Below are 22,968 nucleotides of genomic sequence, written 5' to 3'. Positions count from 1 at the left end.
ACCTGTTTTCCCACCATTGTTCCCAAATTTGATGCCAGAAGTTGTTCATACAGAAACACAAGGTCAAACAAACACCAAAATCGTGTGGCTGCAAGCAAATCATGTCTGCACACTCTGAACGATCCTACTCTTAACATCAGTAAAACAGGAGGCTCTTTCCAAGATCGGAACAGATATGCATCGCCTTGCGTGACAATTACACACACAAAATGAGAGATACCAAATCTTGCACCATTTGGCAGCAAATTACAACCAAATTGGAGGGGAAATGCAAGCATCAAGTTGCTCATAGCATATATAGATGGACATTAGTTTTCCACTTTAGGTGAATACAGACACAAGTTTCTACTAGACCATACATGCATGGCGACCACAAATAATAGAGACTGTATGAAAATACTTGAGCTTTAGAATTATTACCCTTCAACTCTTCCGCCCACGTGCAGACTTGAGAAGATCAGGCAACACCGTAGGACAGCTTGCCTCCAAATGCTTATATCCATCGGTTGCCAAGACAGCATTAAGAATTTCAGAAGTGCTAACGATGAACTCAACACACTTCACCTTGAGCTGAGGGCAATTGTGCTGTTCAGCTAAAGCCAGGGTTGTCGCTGCCGTGTCGACAGTGATGCCGTCAGAGAGCTTGCCTTCACAGATCTCCTTGAGCCTGTCCAGTCCATACTTGTCAGCCGCTGCAAGCAAATGCTGAGCCAAAATTGCCAACGCCTCATACTGCCGGTCAGATTCCAGCCGATCAGATTCCTCCACAGAGTCAGTATAGATGAAATAAAGCAACGGCTTGAACACCACAGCATCAATGTCCTTGATTTCAACACGTGGAGAGCTCGTCTCTTTCATGTGCCCAAAGAACTCTGCCATGAGTACAGGGGACCTTGCAGCGAGAATGTGCTTGTGTGCAGCGAAAGTCTTGCCAGACACAAGAAATGTGACATCCGCTCCCAGCCCACTATGCAGGAGTTCAGCAAGGTGCTGCTGTAAGCTAGGTGATGACACCCGCACATCTTTAGCCAGGACCCTTGCTGCTGGTGCTGGTAAATCCTCCTTGAGCACCGTAATGATGCATTGCACGGTAAAAGAATCAAGCCTGAGGAAACTAGATTTTGCTAGGTCGCCTCTCGACATAAGACGAACCGGAAGTGAGCAATCTTCATTGACGAAAGGCGAGCACATCTCGAGACAGCGGCGTATCCAGGAACGGTTGAATATACATGAGACGCTCTTTGCATCGGACGGTCGAAGCTCGCCTCTCGAATCAACCAAGCGGCAGGACAGATTCGCCCTCAGGATGGACGGGCAGGTCTCACTGAGGAACGCAAGCTTCACTGCTACCCACGGAGTGCCATCGGGTGCACGCGGCAACATGGCAGGGTAGATACAGATCTCCCAATCATACCCACCAATGCTGGCACTGGACCTGACGCAATCCCCGTGGCCCATGGTTTTGGTGGCGCAGTAGCCGTCGATCGTGAGCAGCTTCTCCAAGCGCACAACATTGGTGATATTCTTCCTGGCAGTTTCCATGGCCAATGCTGGATAGCGAATACAGTCGTGGATTTAGTTAGGCCAGCTGACACATGCTTAGGCGATTCAGAGCGCGGCTGAGAGCAAGAAACCAAGAAGACGAAGGATAACTCACCGCGCTACCGGAGAAGAAGCAGTCTGCTCTGGGCGTGCTTTATGGACGCGACCTTCCTGACGAGTACATGGCGCCCGCCGAAGAGACGACGAGGACACAGCGGCTAGCCTTCCAATGTCTGCCAGGCAGAGGCAGAGGCAGACAGATTGGTGCTCCGGTGGGCAGATTTGGGCCGCTACGAGCCGGACCTACCGCGTCTAGTGAAGAACGGTGTCGGGGAAGGGGATGGAGAGGAAAGCGGCCGAGCGCCGTCGCAAGGGGAGGGGTGCTGGGTGGTTCCAGTGGAGGAGCGGCGGTGGAAGCTGGCGCGGTAATATAGGGGAAAGGGAGCAGATGCGGGTGTAAAGAGGGACGAGGGAGAAGAGTTCTTCCCGTCGCCGGCCAAGATGAACAATGGCTGCGGCGGCGGCGACTAGCGTTGACGCCGGGAGACTCGAGTGGGGAGCCGAGTGGGGCGGAAAAAGGACTAAGGTGGGTCCCCTCAGAAAGCGAAATTTAACAAAGGAATCTCCCGATTTTAAGTCAGGATGCAAATGGACACGGACGTCCGTGAATTCCGTGTGTCCGGGCCATGTAAATTGCCTAAACGACATCGTGGACGGGCCGCCTAAACTAAACGGACTCACGGACAGTGCCTGTTTAGTCCACCACTTCCGTCTATCCTGCTTAGAAAAAACAGATCGGCAAGTCGAAGAAAGAACAGAGGATAGAGCAAGCCGTGATTCCACTCGCCACCGCTGGGCCTGGGCGGACGCCCCACTCGTCGCCGCCCCCACTCGTCGTGCCCAGCTCCTTCCCCTCTACGCCTGCGCCAGTCTGGGGCATGGCTCCCTTGCCGTCGCCGTTTGCGGAGCCAGATGGATGCAACGGTGGAGGAGGGGGAAATCCTGTCGGAGGCGGTGAAAATATGGGCGTGGCGGCGGAGGATGAACAGAATCCGTCGGAGGTGGGGAAGAATCTAGCAGAGAAGGAAGAGGAAAGAGTTCGTGCTCTGTCCGTGTTGTCCGACGGACTCCGCGGAAAGTTAAAAACGATTGTGTGGACTCCGCGGAAACGGAAAATTAGCTAAGCGGCTTTGTCGGCAAACGTGGCGGACGTCACGGAGGTGTCCATCTGCATCCAGAATTTTAAGGGATATCTCCAGCGGCCACCCATTTTAATGTCCGCGAGCGTCCGTTTGCGTCGCGCTGCGGACGCTAAAATAATCGTTTTTGTCCGCGCGTCCGTTTGCGTCTGGGGGCTGTTTTCCTCTTCTTCATTTAAACATAGTTTCAAATATTAGATTTTGAAACATGATTTTACACGAACTAACACATAGTTTCGAACATGGTTTACACAAACTAACACCACTGTTTAAAAAATCGTCCGATTCAACGATTAATCGCCCGATTAATCCCTATTCAGTGGTCATTGATTAGCCGATAAATTCATTTATCGCCCGATTAACTCATTTATCGCCCGATTAATCGTCCGATTTGCCTATTAATCGCTAATCGTCAGCCGACCGAGTTGAACCCGATAAGCGATTTTCTCAACATTGACTAACACATAGTTTGAACCATGGTCGACACAAATATAAAATTTAAAAAAAAGAAGAAGCCAGTTGTGTTGATTTTAGTATGTTCGCTGTCAAGAAAGAACATTCGAGGGCACACCCAATCACCTAAACTGGAAAATCCAGCGGGAGGAGACGGTACCCTTGTTGGTTCTACCGAGAAAGAACATCCAGAAACCTCGACTACTGGCTTCGTCTGGCCCGTAGCCAGATTCGCTGCAAAGAAAGAACACTCTAAGTTCTAACTATCGGTGTCCAAGCCGGATTCGCCTGTGTGGTAGTGCCTGCGGCAGGCTGTGTCGTCGAACACCTTGACGATCATCTCGCCGTCCCCCTCGTAGAGGAAGGTGAACTGGCAGCCGGGCTCGAGCGCGAGGTCACGGGCGAACTTGTCCCACCCCGTGTGCAGGTACATCTTGCCCTGCCCGTCGAACAGGACCTCCACGGTCCAGCGGCAGAAGTTGCAGCTGGCCTCCCGTAGCTGCAACTGCGCCGGCTCGACACTGTCGACGAACTCGGCGAACTTGTCCGGGAGCCGCTTGATGCCGAGTGGGTCGTCGTCGATGCGGAGGAGGAACTCGAAGCAGCGCTCCTCCTGCGAGGACGAGGAGGGCGTAGGCGACGGCGAGCGTAGCGCCGTAGCTACTCCACCACGGTGGCCCCTGCCCCGGCCACGGGGGCGCCCAGGGCCGTGCCCTCGACCGCCACGCCGGCCACCAGGACCGGCCATGGACTTCCTCGCGGGCCTGGATGCGTTGCAGGAACACCTAGGCGGCGCTACGGTCGAGCTTTGTGGCGGCTAGGGTTTTTTTGGAGGAGTGGATGAGGAAGAAGAACGCGCGCCCTTTTTATATAGGCCGGAGGCATGCGGTGGCCACGGGACGCGTGGCGTCGCCATTAACGTGGTTGGCGGAGGTGGCCGGCCGCTCGGCAGCCGAGGTATCGCCATTAACATGGCGCGGAGTGCTGAAGCGACGCAGCGGCGCAGTCGCTGGCGCGTTTGAAAAGACGCATCGACGCAGGATCGCTGCCAGGCGGGCCCGACGAAACGTCCGCCAGAAGCGAGCGGACACTTTCCGAACGTCCGCAGAGACGCATCCGAGGCGCATATTTGAGCCAGGTTTGCGTCTCCGCGGACGGCCCGGTCACTTTGCGTCGCCCCGCTGGAGGTGGTGCCAGACGCATTTCCGGTCACGGGGTTTCCTTATATATTTATTTTTCTTGAGGGGAAACGTGGGCTGCTACCCGCCACCAGGTCGACGATGCCCCACCCCACGCCCAGGGCCGCCGCCCTGCATCCATGGACTCCGAACGGTTGGCGGCGCACAGAACGGCCACCAGGCGCCGGCGAGGTCGGGCCGGAGAGGGGAGAGACGGTAGGAGGGCCAGCATCGCTTCGCCGAGCGAAGACCATCCCCCCACCTAGCTACCTTCCTCTCTGCAGCCGCGCGTCCGCGCCTGAGAGCAAGACAACCGTTCCAAGACAATCGGTGATTTGTTTCCTTATATATTTATTTTTTCTGGCGCTGAAAATATATCCTTTGAAGTTTGAATGGCCAAAGAATTGTTTTAGCGTAGCATTAATTTTCTTCTCAATGAAACATTGTTTTATTTTTATGCATATTTAATGACGAATTATACAAACTAAAATAAATAATCATTTTTGATTATTTTATGTTTATACCTAGTTAGCTTGAAACAAATCCCGTTAATCACGGTCTCTCAAAAAAAAATCTAATTTTAGTTGGACTTCTCCAGATTATTTGGAAACTAATTCGGGAATTTATATACGGAACTAATAACTCTAGAAAAATCTTCCACACCAGATATTATGATTCTTATGAATCAAATTGTGTTTTGAAAAGTTTTTCAACCTTGCTTCCTATGGAGAAAAATATTTCTAGTCATGTAAAATAATGTTTCCAGTTTTGGTGAATTTTATTTCATGTGCCACTAAATTTTGATTTCTACCAAGAATACTTCCTTCTTTTTAAACAGAAGGACGTAGCCCTGTCTTAAATTAATAAGGCCGTTGCCGGCAAGTTGTTACATGGTGTTGAAAAACAGCTAACAGAAGACGAAAAAACAACAAGCATACAAGAATGAAAAGAAACACCACTAGAGCTTCGTGTCCGTTGTCCAGCCTTGCGATCCGTCTAAAGAGGCACCGAAGCTGGTGGAGAGGACCGCCATTGAGAGCTCGCACCCTAGTCAACCTCCAGAGACCACGCACCCAAGCACCATCCGCTTCTACCTCTGCAGAAAGGTCCCTGCTTTCTCGCCCCAGATCGAAAGGCGCCGGACTTATCAGAGGTAGACCGCTCTCCCGGAGCACACATGGATACCGGAAGACACTGCCGGGGAGAAGGACTCCAAGCACTCGCCTCGCCGCGCCGCCACCCACGAGCATCACCGCCATCCGCAGCCCAGACCACAAGACACTAGACCAAGCTGCCAGGAGAAGGCACATACACTGCCTACCAACCGCTGCCGAGCTCGTCCACCCCTATCTGCTATCTCCGAACAGCGCCTCCAACGAGGGAACGGCGCTAGAGCGTCGCCGCCGTCCAAACCGAAGTTTTGGGCTTTCACCCGAGATAGGAAAAGCGATGTCGCCTTCAAGAAGGAGCACGGCGCCGTCGCCAGCGTCTTCGGCCTCGGGCCATCACCGTCAGCAAGGGGTTTCCCCGGTTCAGAGCCCATACCGCCGACGAATCTCACCAAGCCGTCGGAGGGAGTCCAGGGCCAGGGAGATGGGAGGAGCACCGCAGGGAGGAAAAACACCTGTCTAGATCTGATGCTGGAGGCCCGACGGGGCGACCTCCGCCCCTTCGCCGTCCACACGGCCGAAGAACGCAAACCACAGCACTGGCGCTGCCAGACATGTGCAATGTACCAAGAGTTTGTGGCAACGCACGGTAATTCAGTTACTCCGTACTAAAGTTTTTGTTTTCAGGAAAAGTTTTGAAAGGGCTTGTAGCCACGTCAACTATCTGGTGAAAGAAAATCCAACAGAGTGCGTTCCGAAGATGGGTCCAATGCCGAGTCCGAACAGATCACCAGTTCACCACGCCTTCGTAAGTTCATATACGTCGACCGGCCGCCGCCACCACCACCTCCTCCGATCCTCCCGCACAAACCCGCAATCAAATCGAAAATCAGATCCCTCGGTGACCTGAGGCGTCCGATCTACCAATGGCTGACAAGAACAAGCTTTCGCTCGATCCGAGCGTACCGATGGCCGGCGGCGAGAAGTTCTCGCTGAAACCATGCAACCAGGCGGAGGATACCGCGCCGAAGAGGAAAGAGGCGCCGACGGCCAGTCTCGATGGGTGCGCCCCAAAGAGGAGGGAAGAGGTGGCGAGCGAGAAGGAACCTTGGCAGGCGGTGGACTCGCAGCTGACTGTGCTGGAAGGGGAGGAAGGAGACGACTCGGACTACGAGGAGTACATGGAGGGTATCGAAGTGAGGTATGCTGCGAATGTACAGAGGCTGTTTGGCAACGACCCGAACGTGGTGTTCGTGGATTTCCCCTCGTGCTGTGTCCGTCCTCCTGGTGTGGAGTTTCCCAAGCCCTGTACCCCAAGTCCTGATGGTCAGAACTCAGAATGATGCCGCCAAGGAGGATGAAGAGATCCGCGGCACCGTGTAACCCATACTGTGCCCAGATCCATATGCTGTTCATCCACCTTAGTGTACTAAGCTGCAACTCTTCTAGTAGAGACCATCCAGTTATTATTATCCTGACACACAGCAAGCTGATGCTGTGGTCGGCTCAAGCCTACCGACGATGGGTCTTGTTCCGCTCGTTAGAAGTTAGCCTCTCTTTTGTATATGAATTTGAATCACAATATAACATATTTCACCATGTGTGTTGTGATATTTTTTGATAATGGACGATGAGAACACACACAACAGCAAGATTCCGATAAATATCTAAGAAAAGACTGAAAAAATAAAAAATAAAGTCAAATTACAAAAGCGAACATCATAGCCAATTAAGGCGGCACTGGAGATGAAGGGATAATCCGTAGATTATGTAGCCATCCATGTTAGGGGGGCAAATTCCTTCGTCGTATCTTTTAATCGTGTAGACACCTCCATGTGCATTCTGATATATCAAGCGAGGTCTTTGCTGTGTTTGATTGGGATCCAATTTATGTGTCTTCATTTGGATGCTTCATGTAGGGTGCCTTGGTTCGTATATATGATTGGGTGGCTAATTTTTTAGGCCGTGATACTTTTGACGCTCCATGGTGCAAACCCACACAATAATTTAAAAATTGTATTTCATGTTGCGGACCGATTTTGAGACCATAAGAATACTTCAGGTATAGTAAGCGATGATGGATTTCTATTCAAGATAATCATAAAACTTCATACCACATCTAAACACCCTCCATCTCTGTGGCATAAAGTACAAAATAAGTTTAGATTGTCTCTACAGCCTTCAACCTGAGGCTGGGACTGCGGCTTCGTGAGGATGTCAGCAAGTTGATCTTTTGAAGGGATGAAATTGCTAAGTAGTAGCTTATGTGCAACACGTTCCCTCACAAAGTGATAGTCAATTTCGATGTACTTCATTCGGACATGAAATATCGTCGATGTTGTCACACCAAAGGAACGGCGGCTAACCTTGAGAGACTCCCAACTGTCTCAACAAAGATTATACATATATGAGCTCAGATGTGGCATTGGCAATAGCCTTGTATTAAGACTTAGTAATCATGTGAGATATTGTAGCTTGCTTGCGAGCACTACAGGCGATCAAGTTAGGACCAAATAATATTGAATAGCCCCCGTGGATTGCCTATCAACCGGACTTCCAGCCCAATCTACATCAGAAAACACCAAGAGAACACATGACGGCGCAGAGCAGAGGTGAAGACGATATGACGAGTAAGACGAATATAGCACAATATGTGCTTCATGGCTGACCAATGTGATGTCATGGGAGCATGAAGATAGTGGCACACACGATTAACCGCATAGGATACATTAGGCCTCGTGATAGTCAAGTACTGCAGACCACTAACAATACTGCGGTACTCAGTAGCTTCATCAAAAGCGAGGGGGTCACCATCAAGAGCAGATAACTGATCAGTGGCAGACATAGGGGTAGTGGTATCCTTACACTTCAACATGCCCGCACGACGCAACAAATTACAAAAGCGAACATCACAGCCAACTAAGGCAGCACTGGAGATGAAGGGGTAATCCATAGATTATGTAGCCATCCATATTAGGGAAAAAATTCCTTCGCCGTATCCTTTAAATCATGTAGACACCTTCATGTGTGTTGTGATATATCAAGTGAAGTCTTCGGTGTGGTTGACACTAGTAGAAAATTAGCTATAGGTGAGATGCTTGCGTGCGCCACAGAAACTATTTTTGTGGCACACCAGACACCACCACACGCCACCAACAGTTGTTGGAAACGCTACCGCAACGAACATCGACCAAAGGCAAGGCAGTTGTACGCCAAGCGTCGGCATCGCAACCGCCACTGATACGCGTACAGCACGCGTCCGTTGGGAACCCCAAGAGGAAGGTGTGATGCGTACAGCGGCAAGTTTTCCCTCAGTATGAAACCAAGGTTTAATCGAACCAGTAGGAGTCAAGAAGCACGTTGAAGGTTGATGGCGGCGAGATGTAGTGCGGCGCAACACCAGGGATTCTGGCGCCAACGTGGAACCTGCACAACACAACCAAAGTACTTTGCCCCAACGAAACAGTGAGGTTGTCAATCTCACCGGCTTGCTGTAACAAAGGATTAGATGTATAGTGTGGATGATGATTGTTTGCAGAGAACAAAGAGAACAAATAAAAGAGATTGTATTTCAGATGTAAAGAATAGGACCGGGGTCCACAGTTCACTAGAGGTGTCTCTCCCATAAGATAAATAGCATGTTGGGTGAACAAATTACAGTTGGGCAATTGACAAATAGAGAGGGCATGACCATGCACATACATGATATAATGAGTATTGTGAGATTTAATTGGGCATTACGACAAAGTACATAGACCGCTATCCAGCATGCATCTATGCCTAAAAAGTCCACCTTCAGGTTATCATCCGAACCCCTTCCATTATTAAGTTGAAAACAGCAGACAATTGCATTAAGTATGGTACGTAATGTAATCAATAACTACATCCTCGGACATAGCATCAATGTTTTATCCCTAGTGGCAACAGCACATCCATAATCTTAGAGGTTTCTCTCACTCCCCAAGATTCACGAAGACATGAACCCACTATCGAGCATAAATACTCCCTCTTGGACTTACTAGCATCAACTTGGCCAGAGCCTCTACTAATAACGGAGAGCATGCAAGATCATAAACAACACATAGACATAAATTGATAATCAACATAACATAGTATTCTCTATTCATCGGATCCCAACAAACACAACATATAGCATTACAGATAGATGATCTTGATCATGTTCGGCAGCTCACAAGATCCGACAATGAAGCATAATGAGGAGAAGACAACCATCTAGCTACTGCTATGGACCCATAGTCCAGTGGTGAACTACTCACTCATCACTCCGGAGGCGACCATGGCGGTATAGAGTCCTCCGGGAGATGAATCCCCTCTCCGGCAGGGTGCCGGAGGCGATCTCGTGAATCCCTCGAGATGGGATTGGCGGCGGCGTCTCTGGAAGGTTTTCCGTATCGTAGCTCTCGGTACTGGGGGTTTCGCGACGAAGGCTATTTGTAGGCGGAAGGGCAGGTCAAGGGGCGTCACGAGGGGCCCAGATGACAGGGTGGCACGGCCAGGGCTTGGGCCGCGCCGCCCTATCGTCTGGCCACCTCGTGGCCCCACTTCGTTGACTCTCCGGTCTTCTGGAAGCTTCGTGTGAAAATAGGCCCCTGGGCGTTGATTTCGTCCAATTCCGAGAATATTTCCTTACTAGGATTTCTGAAACCAAAAACAGCAGAAAACAAAGAATCGGCTCTTCGGCATCTCGTTAATAGGTTAGTTCCGTAAAATGCATAAATATGACATAAAGTATGCATAAAACATGTAGATATCATCAATAATGTGGCATGGAACATAAGAAATTATCGATACGTCGGAGACGTATCGCATCCCCAAGCTTAGTTTCTGCTCGTCCCGAGCAGGTAAACGATAACAAAGATAATTTCTGGAGTGACATGCCATCATAACCTTGATCATACTATTGTAAAGCATATGTAATGAATGCAGCGATCAAAACAATGTAAATGACATGAGTAAACAACTGAATCATATAGCAAAGACTTTTCATGAATAGTACTTCAAGACAAGCATCAATAAGTCTTGCATAAGAGTTAACTCATAAAGCAATAATTCATAGTAGAGGTATTGAAGCAACACAAAGGAAGATGAAGTTTCAGCGGTTGCTTTCAACTTATAACATGTATATCTCATGGATAGATGTCAATGTAAAGTAATATAACAAGTGCAATATGCAAGTATGTAGGAATCAATGCACAGTTCACACAAGTGTTTGCTTCTTGAGATGGAGAGAAATAGGTGAACTGACTCAACATAAAAGTAAAAGAAAGGTCCTTCAAAGAGGAAAGCATCGATTGCTATATTTGTGCTAGAGCTTTGATTTTGAAAACATATAGAGAGCATAAAAGTAAAATTTTGAGAGGTGTTTGTTGTTGTCAACGAATGGTAGCGGGTACTCTAATCCCCTTGCCAGACAAACCTTCAAAGAGCGGCTCCCATTTCTTTTTTATTTTTGTGTGGCACTCCTTCCAACCTTTCTTTCACAAACCATGGCTAACCGAATCCTTCGGGTGCCTGCCAACAATCTCATACCATGAAGGAGTGCCTTTTTATTTTAGTTTTATTATGATGACACTCCTCCCCACCTTTGCTTTCTCAAGCCATGGCTAACCGAATCCTTCGGGTGCCGTCCAACAATCACATACCATGGAGGAGTGTCTATTTTTATTAATTAATTTGGGACTGGGAATCCCATTGCCAGCTCTTTCTGCAAAATTATTGGATAAGCGGATGAAGCCACTAGTCCATTGGTGAAAGTTGCCCAACAAGATTGAAAGATAAACACCACATACTTCCTCATGAGCTATAAAACATTGACACAAATCAGAGGTGATAAATTTTCAATTGTTTAAAGGTAGCACTCAAGCAATTTACTTTGGAATGGCGGAGAAATACCATGTAGTAGGTAGGTATGGTGGACACAAATGGCATAGTGGTTGGCTCAAGTATTTGGATGCATGAGAAGTATTCCCTCTCGATACAAGGTTTAGGCTAGCAAGGCTATTTGAAACAAACACAAGGATGAAGCGGTGCGGCAAAACTCACATAAAAGACATATTGTAAACATTATAAGACTCTACACCGTCTTCCTTGTTGTTGAAACTCAATACTAGAAATTATCTAGACCTTAGAGAGACCAAATATGCAAACCAAATTTTAGCATGCTCTATGTATTTCTTCATTAATAGGTGCAAAGTACATGATGCAAGAGCTTAAACATGAGCACAACAATTGCCAAGTATCACATTATCCAAGACATTATAGCAAATTACTACATGTATCATTTTCCAATTCCAACCATATAACAATTTAACGAAGAAGAAACTTCGCCATGAATACTATGAATAAAGCCTAAGGACATATTTGTCCATATGCAACAGCGGAGTGTGTCTCTCTCCCACACAAAGAATGCTAGGATCCATTTTATTCAAACAAAACAAAAACAAAAACAAACCGACGCTCCAAGCAAAGTACATAAGATGTGATGGAATAAAAATATAGTTTCAGGGGAGGAACCTGATAATGTTGTCGATGAAGAAGGGGATGCCGATGCCTTGGGCATCCCCAAGCTTAGACGCTTGAGTCTTCTTGATATATGCAGGGGTGAGCCACCGGGGCATCCCCAAGCTTAGAGCTTTCACTCTCCTTGATCATTTTGTATCATCTCCCTCTCTTGATCCTTGAAAACTTCCTCCACACCAAACTCAAAACAACTCATTAGAGGGTTAGTGAACAATCAAAATATACATGTTCAGAGGTTACATAATCATTCTTAACACTTCTGGACATTGCACAAAGCTACTGAAAGTCAATGGAATCAAAAAATCCATCGAACATATCAAAACAGGCAATGCGAAATAAAAGGCAGAATCTGTCAAAACAGAACAGTTCGTAAAGATGAATTTTATTGAGGCACCAGACTTGCTCAAATGAAAATGCTCAAATTTAATGAAAGTTGCGTACATATCTGAGGATCACTCACGTAAATTGGCATAATTTTATGAGTTACCTACAGAGAATTTTGCCCAGATTCGTGACAGCAAAGAAATCTGTTTCTGCGCATTAATCCAAATCTAGTATGAACCTTACTATCAACGACTTTACTTGGTACAACAAAGCACAAAACTAAGATAAGGAGAGGTTGCTACAGTAGTGAACAACTTCCAAGACTCAAATATAAAACAAAAGTACTGTAGTAAAAACATGGGTTGTCTCCCATAAGCGCTTTTCTTTAACGCCTTTCAGCTAGGCGCAGAAAGTGTGTATCAAGTATTATCAAGAGATGAAGCATCAACATCATTTTCAAAATTTATCCCATTAGGTGTCTTAGATGCTTTCTTATCTATAGTGGTTTTAAGAGCTTTATCAATTTTAGGCCTATAATAGCTTTTTGGTTTAGGCCCCTTAGAGACATACATGAACTTTTGCTCCTTACCCACATAAGCTTTCTCTCTAAATTTTATAGATGAAAATGTTGAACCCAATGTTCCCATAGCCTCTTCAAGTTCACTAATCCTTTGGGTTTGATTATCATGAATAGCACAAGATTCCAAAATGGCAATTTTCTCATTAATTCCACCTAGAGATTTATCAAGTTTATCAGTGCTATCAAGTAATGCCCCCAAAGTGGTATCAATACTTGGAAGGTTTTGCTCTATGGTTTCCAACTTTTTCATGACATCTTCAAGAGAGGTTTCAATTTTAACTTCATTAACAGGTGGTATTCCAAATAAACTCTCAATAATACAACTAGCTTCTAAGGCAGGAGTACTTAGGAAGTTCCCTCCCGCGAGACAATCAAGAACATACATATTCCAGCTAGAGATACCAACATAAAAATTCCTGAGTAAAATAGTGGTGGAGTGTTTCTTAGTGCACCTATTATGGGCATTACTAATTCTATACCAAGCATCTCTTAAACATTCTCCCCCTTGTTGCTTAAACGAACGAACTTCAACTTCAGGATTACTCATTTTAGCAATAGTAAATAAAGCAAACTAGATAAAGTAAATGCAAGTAACTAATTTTTTTTGTATTTTTGATATAGCAAACAAGATAGCAAATAAAGTAAAACTAGCAACTAATTTTTTTTGTGTTTTGATTTAGTGCAGCAAACAAAGTAGTAAATAAAATAAAGCAAGACAAAAACAAAGTAAAGAGATTGGGATGTGGAGACTCCCCTTGTAGCGTGTCTTGATCTCCCCGGCAACGGCGCCAGAAAAAGAGCTTGATACGCATACAGCACGCGTTCGTTGGGAACCCCAAGAGGAAGGTGTGATGCGTATAGCGGCAAGTTTTCCCTCAATATGAAACCAAGGTTTAATCGAACCAGTAGGAGTCAAGAAGCACGTTGAAGGTTGATGGCGGCGAGATGTAGTGCGGCGCAACACCAGGGATTCCGGCGCCAACGTGGAACCTACACAACACAACCAAAGTACTTTGCCCCAACGAAACAGTGAGGTTGTCAATCTCACCGGCTTGCTGTAACAAAGAATTAGATGTATAGTGTGGATGATGATTGTTTGCAGAGAACAGTAGAACAGTTGCAGTAGATTGTATTTCAGATGTAAAGAATAGGACCGGGGTCCACAGTTCACTAGAGGTGTCTCTCCCATAAGATAAATAGCATGTTGGGTGAACAAATTACAGTTGGGCAATTGACAAATACAGAGGGCATGACCATGCACATACATGATATGATGAGTATTGTGAGATTTAATTGGGCATTACGACAAAGTACATAGACCGCTATCCAGCATGCATCTATGCCTAAAAAGTCCACCTTCAGGTTATCATCCGAACCCCTTCCAGTATTAAGTTGAAAACAACAGACAATTGCATTAAGTATGGTGCGTAATGTAATCAATAACTACATCCTCGGACATAGCATCAATGTTTTATCCCTAGTGGCAACAGCACATCCATAATCTTAGAGGTTTCTCTCACTCCCCCAGATTCACGGAGACATGAACCCACTATCGAGCATAAATACTCCCTCTTGGAGTTACTAGCATCAACTTGGCCAGAGCCTCTACTAATAACGGAGAGCATGCAAGATCATAAACAACACATAGACATAAATTGATAATCAACATAACATAGTATTCTCTATTCATCGGATCCCAACAAACACAACATATAGCATTACAGATAGATGATCTTGATCATGTTCGGCAGCTCACAAGATCCGACAATGAAGCATAATGAGGAGAAGACAACCATCTAGCTACTGCTATGGACCCATAGTCCAGGGGTGAACTACTCACTCATCACTCCGGAGGCGACCATGACGGTGCAGAGTCCTCCGGGAGATGAATCCCCTCTCCGGCAGGGTGCCGGAGGCGATCTCCTGAATCCCCCGAGATGGGATTGGCGGCGGCGGTGTCTCTGGAAGGTTTTCCGTATCGTGGCTCTCGGTACTGGGGGTTTCGCGACGAAGGCTATTTGTAGGCGGAAGGGCAGGTCAAGGGGCGTCACGAGGGGCCCAGATGATAGGGTGGCGCGGCCAGGGCTTGGGCCGCGCCGCCCTATCGTCTGGCCACCTCGTGGCCCCACTTCGTTGACTCTCCGGTCTTCTGGAAGCTTCGTGTGAAAATAGGCCCCTGGGCGTTGATTTCGTCCAATTCCGAGAATATTTCCTTACTAGGATTTCTAAAACCAAAAACAGCAGAAAACAACAACTGGCTCTTCGGCATCTCGTTAATAGGTTAGTTCCAGAAAATGCATAAATATGACATAAAGTATGCATAAAACATGTAGATATCATCAATAATGTGGCATGGAACATAAGAAATTATCGATACGTCGGAGACGTATCACCACCACCTAAGGACGTGGACATGGCGCCACTTGATGACAACGATGGAGATGATGATGACAACATCAATGCATACATCAACACTGGCGCCTGCAGCCAATATATGTACATGCCTCGTATGGATGAAGAAGCCTTCCGCACTCACGGCGATCAACTTGGTCGTCCCACTACAGTCACACAGCGCCTGACCTTCACGGGTTTTTCTCTGCAAGATACTCCTCCGGAGGCTGGCAATCCAGCTCAAGTCAAACCGGCTACCATTTTCAGCCGTAACACGCTGCATAAGACGATCGTCAGGGAGCCACCCAAATCAACCCCAGCACTCCAAGCAACACTAGCACCGCCAGCACCCCAAGCACCACCATCAGCACCACCAGCAGGTCAGGTGAAGAAGCCAAGGAAGAGAACTAATAAAAAGGGCACATCTTCGAGCCAGCATCTTCCTAAGAGGATCCGGGCCGATGACGTGGTACCACCGCCACCGGATGGCTTGCCCCGGTGTCATGATGCTGGTAAACCGATAATGCCTAAGAATCTGGAACACCTCGCAAGTGGACCAATGCTCCCTTTGCAGTCAAGTATTCAATGTCTAGAGGGCATACTTCTTAAAGACAAGGATCCAAATTACCCGGTGTTCACGGTCAAGGTGCCAGCGGACCCAAACTTCGTCCTTGAAGACCCCGCGGATATCTTCTTCATAGCGTTCGAGGATGTCTTTAATCTATTTCACTGGAGACGGCTCGACTATAACTTGGTCCACCTATATGAGCTCAATCTTCAGATGAAGATCAACAGAGAGACCCCCCAACGTCGCTGTAGCAGATCCCTAATCCATGCGCGATAGTCAGCTAGAGCAAGGCTCAATGACATGGACCAAGGTGGTGCAGTACCTCCAGAGCTTCATGCTCAGGAACAAAGAGAAGAATACTCTTCTTCTGCATGTCTTTCCCGAGAAAGTACACATCCGCTCGCGACCGTTGTAACTTATGCTTTCTTATATATTTCTTCTATTGCCAATCCTTTCCAACATTCCATTTCAATTGCATGTGTTGAGCAGGGACAAATACTGCACACTAGTCGTCTTTTGCCTGAAGTGGTCACTAGCCTAGTATTTCGACTCATCGAATACGACGATGAGGAAAGACGACAACAGAATAAGGGGTGTTCTCGATGAGGCTATCCTTGGCTACTCCAAAAATGGAGGCACCTTCAACAAGAAGGGGGAATTTATCAGGCCGGACACTGGCAAGCTAGGGTTCAAGCATGTGATCGACTTTCCTTGCATCAAGCAACCAGCTGACAGCATGAAGGAGGCCTTCTATTCCCTCCGTCACCTTAAAGGGTTTGTCGCGGATGCAGAGATGATGAATCTGCCACCTAGTATGCGAGACTCCAATAAAATGTCGGGGGAGATAAAAGATGCTGATCTTAGAGAAGACTTCCATTGCATCCAAGTAAAGCCATCAGAAATTATCAAAGAAGATGTATGCAACAGAGGGGTGCTCTTACACCAAGTCATAGGGTTGCGTAAGAGGGATATCGAAGAACGCCTAGATAGGCAGGGTGATCGAAGGACGTGAACGACGAAGGACATGTACAAACCGTTCCCAGAGCCGCTGAAGAAGACATCTCGTTGATCGAGGCTGGTGTGCCTACCATTACTTTGCATCGATGGACAATGTGTAGTGTGTTGTAAACTAAGCTTTCTTAATTAGCTCGAAGTTGTTGGACTTCAATTAATATTGTAGTCGTTGTCGTTGAACTTAATTACTCATGTGATACGGATGCTATATATCTATTAGGTTTATTATTATGTCATTGCTTTAATTATTATGAATATGTATGCATGTGAACCCTCTAATTCTTTCCATTGCATTATATACTAATATGCCTTGTGTCCATAGAGATGACGTACTACGTCGTGTTCGAGGGGCGGGTTCCAGGAGTCTACGAGGAGTGGGAGGACTATAAGAAACAGGTGCATAACTTTAGCGGCAACTGCTACAAAGAATACGCAACTAGACACGAGGCGGTTGCCAAGTGGAGGAAGCACAACTCGAACAAGAGCAAGATGAAGATCTTCATTGTGCTCTCGCTCTTGCTCACCATCATCGCGGCGGTACTCTATTTCATCCTAGTGTAAGCGGCGGCCGATGTCGCTTCATTTGTATCTCGAGATGATGAACATTGTATGGATTATGAGTTGTATGTATAAACTTGGCACTTGGAACTATATGTATAACTCGATCGGGCTCTAAGTAATGTGATGATGATGTATAATGTTGTTATATTATATCTGTCTAGTATACATGATGTTTGTATTATATCTGTATATACCTGTATAAAACATGTATGTGTACAACATGCAGTATAAAATCGTGTATACGTATAAATTACTGTAGCACACCAAAAACAAATTCAGTGGCGCACCTTTTTCTGCGGTACACTTGGCCACATGCGCTATAGAACCTCTTATTTTTATGGCGCACCATTGCTGATGTGCCACCAAATATCTTAATTCTATGGCGCATGGGCTGGTGCGCCACAAAATCCTATTTTTTATGGCAAAGATTCTGCAGCACACCATACATGCGCCACTGAATGTGGTATTTGGTGGACCACAGATGACCATTTTCCTACTAGTGTGATTGGGATCCAATTTGTTCTGGAGGCCGAATTTTTGGAGCAGGTGCGTTGCACACCCGCACTGTACACCCCTCCATTAGCAGATTAGCTACAGTAGATTGAGAGTCTATCACAGCAGTTTTTGATCATTTCTTGCCATTTTTCTTTTTAGTTGGCAGAGAATGTGCAACCTGTGAGAGAGAAGAATCTGCATGTATCTTTTGAGAGAGATGAGAGAGAGAGAGAGAGGAGAGTGCGGCTTGCTTATTTTTAGAGAGAATGAAGGAGAGAGAGAAGATTTTGGTGAGATAGTCCGACAGTTTTTGAAGAAGGTTAAGAGAGTAGAGAGAGTTTCTCTCTCATGGGATTTGTGGACAGAGAGAAGATAGAGTGAACGAGAGAGAGAGTGTCTACACCGAAGAAAACTTTGTGCAGAGAGAGTGAAAGGAGAGTGTCCTGTGTATCGTGTATGAGGCAGTGTGTGTGTTCTGCCTTTGTATCTGAGGGAGAGTGGCAACGGAATTTTTTTGGACATATGTACTTGGTAATCACATGCAGCTAGCAGCCAAAATCTTGAGGGAAAGAGGGAAAGTGGACGGTGAGGATACGAGAACGAGACAAATGCAGATAAGTCGACCCTACACTACAGTGCCCTATGGCTCCTAGCTAGTAGTAGAGTGGAAGGGAAGGGAGGCTCCTAATCATCTGCATGCGTCGTCGGGCAGGGGCACCGATCTCCAGCTAGAACCAACGATGCAGATACTCGTGTGCGGAGCGCACTTCGTTACACTTTTTCCATTTGTCTATCTTCATTTGGATGCTTCATGTAGGATGCCTTAGTTCGTATATATGATTGGGTGGCTAATCTCTTAGGCCGTGAAACTTTTGATGGTCCATGGTGCAAACCCATTAAAAATGCTATAGTGTGTTGTTCCCGAAAGTACTAAATATTGTGTTGTTCCTGAAAGTACTAAAGAATGTAATTCTTGAAAACTCTTCCAAAATATTTTAAAAATCATATTTCATGTTGTGGACCGATTCTGAGACCATAAGAATACTTCAGGTGTAGTATGCGATGATGGATTTCTATTCAAGACGATCATAAAAACTTTGTATGCGTGTATCTACACACTAAACCACATCTAACAATAGATATATGCATATCTAGACAGAGTTGAGTCAATTATTTTAAAATGGAAGGAGTACTAATCAAACAACTAGATCATGATAACTATGACAATCAAGGGACACATCGTTGTTTCTTGCTCCAAATCATGCTATTGCTCCTTGCAGTAGTAGCTAGACCTTGGTGGAGACAAGCAATGGTGGGTTGGGGGACGGGCCATGTGCACCTCTCATAGTACCATCCTTGGGGCAGACACTCGACTAACTCAGTTCTATTGTCTACGAAGTTGTACCTATACACGACAGACTCATTTTGGCTGTGAAGTAGGCGACACGGCCATTCATGCCCAGCTGTGAGGCATCCACGGAGAAACTGTTGGGCCATCCAAGAAACAACATGTGGTTGTCTTCATCTTTAAGCATGAAGCAAGTGTCGTCTTCGCACCATTTGAGCTTGGCTTCACTTTTCATCCTGCTAAGGAGGCTCCACCTATTCCTCCACTTCCTGAAGTAGTTATAGATCTAAAGAGTGCTCACAGCGATGCCAGTGAAATTAAGAACATCATTGGCAACCTTTCGACACCTTAAGTGGTCTGCGCTGGTGACAAGATGGCTAAGAGTAGAAAGGTAAATAAGAAGAGCACGACTACTACAAGATATCTAAGAGTAGAAAGGTATACATCGGTGCATGAAGTCTTCGTCCCAAGCGGTTGAAGAGCTGGAATGTCACCGGCACAAACCACTTAAGGTGTCGGAATCCCCGCCAAACCAGCTTTACATATGCTACCCCAGGCGAACAGAGACATGTAGGAAGATCCAAGAGAACGAGACATATCAAGGGATCTAGTGGCAACACCTACATGGAGGTAAGAACACAAAGGTGACATCGTTGCACAACCCAGAGAGGGTCTAGGTTTTTACGGAGAGACACCTAACCAAGTGCGAAAGAGGAATGAGGAGACCTCCAAGGAGGGGGATGGCGCCCTAGAGCGTCATCCTCGTCGACTTTGGAAAGACTAGGTAAGGCTTTCGCATGATCCCTTGGTTTTCCTCAGCGCAACCATTCCAAAAAGACACTTTATCACCAACACTACACCTGGTCGCCAACCCCGGGATGCCAGAAATAAGTATAGAACCGAGTGGAAACTATATTAGGGTGTACGATACAGAATACAAGACATGTACATATACTATGTCTATATTGTCTTAACACACTCCCTCAATCTTAAATGTGGCTTGAAGTACAAAGTAAGTTAAGATTGCGTCTGCAACCTTCAACCTGAGGTTGTGACTGTGGCTTCGTGAAGATGTCAGGAAGTTGATCTTTTGAAGAGATGAACTTGATATGTAGTATCTTTTGTGCAACACGTTCCCTCACAAAGTGATAGTCAACTTCGATGTATTTCGTTTGGGCATGAAATGCCGGATTAGAAGAAAGGTATGTAGCGTCGATGTTGTCACACCAAAGTACCCGTGGCTGACCTTGAGAGACTCCCAACTCTCTCAACAAAGATTGTACCCACATGAGGTCAGTTGTGGCATTGGCAGCCGCCTTGTACTCAGGTTCGGTACTGTTGTGAGATAGTGTGGCTTGTTGCGAGCACTCCACGCGATCAAGTTTGGACCAAAGAATAATGCATAGCCCCCCGTGGGATCGCCTGTCATCTGGACTTCCAGCCCAATCCGCATCAGAAAACGCCAAGACAACACAGGACGATGCAGGGCGGAGGTGAAGACCATATGATGCAATAAGATGAATATAGTGGAATGTGTTTCACAGCTGACCAATGTAATGTCTTGGGAGCATGAAGATACTTGCACACACGATTAACCGCGTAGGAGACAATAGGCCCGGTGATAGTCAAGTACTATAGACCACCAATAATACTGCGCTACTATGTAGCTTCGTCAGAAGCGAGGGGGGCACCATCAAGAGCAGATAACCGATCAGTGGCAGACATAGGGGTAGTAGCATCCTTACACTTTAGCATACCAGCACGACGCAACAAATCCAAGGAATACTTATGCTGAGTAATAGTGAGCCGAGCAGCAGACTAAGAGACCTCCAGACCGAAAAAAGTAGTATAGGGAGCAAAAAAATCCTTCACATCAAAATCGGCACTAAAGGTAGTCAGGATATGATCAGCAGCAACAACTGACGAGCTAATAAGGATAATGTCATCAACATATACCAGGAGATACATAGTCACCTCAGAACGCTGAAAAATAAAAAAATGATGTATCAACAGTGGATGAAACAAATCCATGAGTCCGAAGAACAGAGCCAAGCCATGTGTGCCACGCCCAAGGATCCTACTTAAGCCCATAGAGAGCCTTGACAAGGCGACAAAGATGATGAGGACGAGCTAGATCAACAAAACCGGGAGGCTGGCGCATATAGATCTCCTCTTTCAAGATTCCATGGAGAAAAGCATTCTGGAGGTGGCGCATAGACCATCCTCGTGCAACAACCAATGAAAGCAATAGGCGAATGATATTAGGCTTGACAACTCGACTGAAAGTATTCTCATAATTAAGGCCATACCTTTGTTTGAATCTTTTGGCAACTAAGCAGGCCTTGTAGTGTTGAATGGAGCCATCAGCACGTTTCTTGACTTTGAACACCCACTTAAAGTTAATAACATTAACACAGAAACAGAATGAACAAGTTGCCAAGTATCATTTTTCTAAAGAGCAAACTCCTGCTCCATTGCACTGCGCTAGTGAGGAATACCAAAAACAGCCTGAAAATGCAGAGGTACAATAGTAGGATCATCTTCAGTACTAGATTGCACGTAGAGTCAGGTGGGTGGAGCCAACAACATCATCATAGCGTCAGCACGGGGACACAGTGTTGGGAAATCAAAATCCCCCGGATGACTGTTGGAGATATGCCCAAGAGGCAATAATAAAATGGTTATTATAATATCTTTAAGTTTATGATAATGTTTACATACCATGCTATAATTGTATTAACCGAAACATTGATACATGTGTGTTATGTGAACAACAAGGAGTCCCTAGTAAGCCTCTTGTATAACTAGCTTGTTGATTAATAGATGATCATCGTTTCATGATCATGAACATTGGATGTTATTAATAACAAGGTTATGTCATTATGTGAATGATATAATGGACACACCCAATTAAGCGTAGCATAAGATCACGTCATTAAGTTATTTTCTATAAGCTTTCGATACATAGTTACCTAGTCCTTATGACCATGAGATCATATAAATCACTTATACCGGAAAGGTACTTTGATTACATCAAACGCCACTGCGTAAATGGGTGGTTATAAAGGTGGGATTAAGTATCCGGAAAGTATGAGTTGAGGCATATGGATCAACAGTGGGATTTATCCATCCCGATGACGGATAGATATACTCTGGGCCCTCTCGGTGGAATGTCATCTAATGTCTTGCAAGCATATGAATAAGTTCATAAGAGACCACATACCACGGTACGAGTAAAGAGTACTTGTCAGGAGACGAGGTTGAACAAGGTATAGAGTGATACCGATGATCAAACCTCGGACAAGTAAAATATCGCGTGACAAAGGGAATTGGTATCGTATGTGAATGGTTCATTCGATCACTGATGACCCACAAGTATAGGGGGTGTATCGTAGTATTTTCGATAAGTAAGAATGTCGATCCCAACGAGGAGCAGAAGGTGTTGACAAGCAGTTTCGATGAAGGATTCACTGTAAATGCTCACAGACAAGTATTCAGGGGGTTTTGATATAACAAGCGAATAAAGTACGAGTAAGTAAATTGCGAGAGTAACAATTGCAGCGAGTGGCCCAATCCTTTTTAGCACAAAGGACAAGCCGGTTTGTTTACTTATAATGACCAAACGTTCTCGAGGACACACGGGATTTTAGTCTAGTGCTTTCGCTA

The 22,968-nt window shown here is 46.1% G+C and overlaps 1 protein-coding gene across 1 annotated transcript; it reads right to left on the bottom strand.

Moving 5' to 3' along the window:
* Positions 1-269: 269 nt before the first annotated feature.
* LOC127312004 (BTB/POZ and MATH domain-containing protein 2) lies at positions 270-2,148 on the bottom strand. The gene is made up of 2 exons (XM_051342481.2): positions 1,658-2,148; positions 270-1,550 (listed from the first exon to the last, which is right to left on the bottom strand). The coding sequence occupies exon 2, from the start codon at positions 1,540-1,542 to the stop codon at positions 424-426; it is 1,119 nt and encodes a 372-aa protein (XP_051198441.1). The 5' UTR covers positions 1,543-1,550; positions 1,658-2,148; the 3' UTR covers positions 270-423.
* Positions 2,149-22,968: the final 20,820 nt, after the last annotated feature.

The sequence above is a fragment of the Lolium perenne genome, chromosome 7 (genome assembly GCF_019359855.2).
Source record: "Lolium perenne isolate Kyuss_39 chromosome 7, Kyuss_2.0, whole genome shotgun sequence".
NCBI lineage: Eukaryota > Viridiplantae > Streptophyta > Magnoliopsida > Poales > Poaceae > Lolium > Lolium perenne.
Note: the sequence above shows the minus strand (reverse complement) of the source record. Positions and strands in the feature narration are given on the sequence as shown.

Bases quoted from the DNA above. Each gene is read 5' to 3' on its own strand.
- LOC127312004 (XM_051342481.2), bottom strand. From the start codon at position 1,542: ATGGAAACTGCCAGGAAGAATATCACCAATGTTGTGCGCTTGGAGAAG.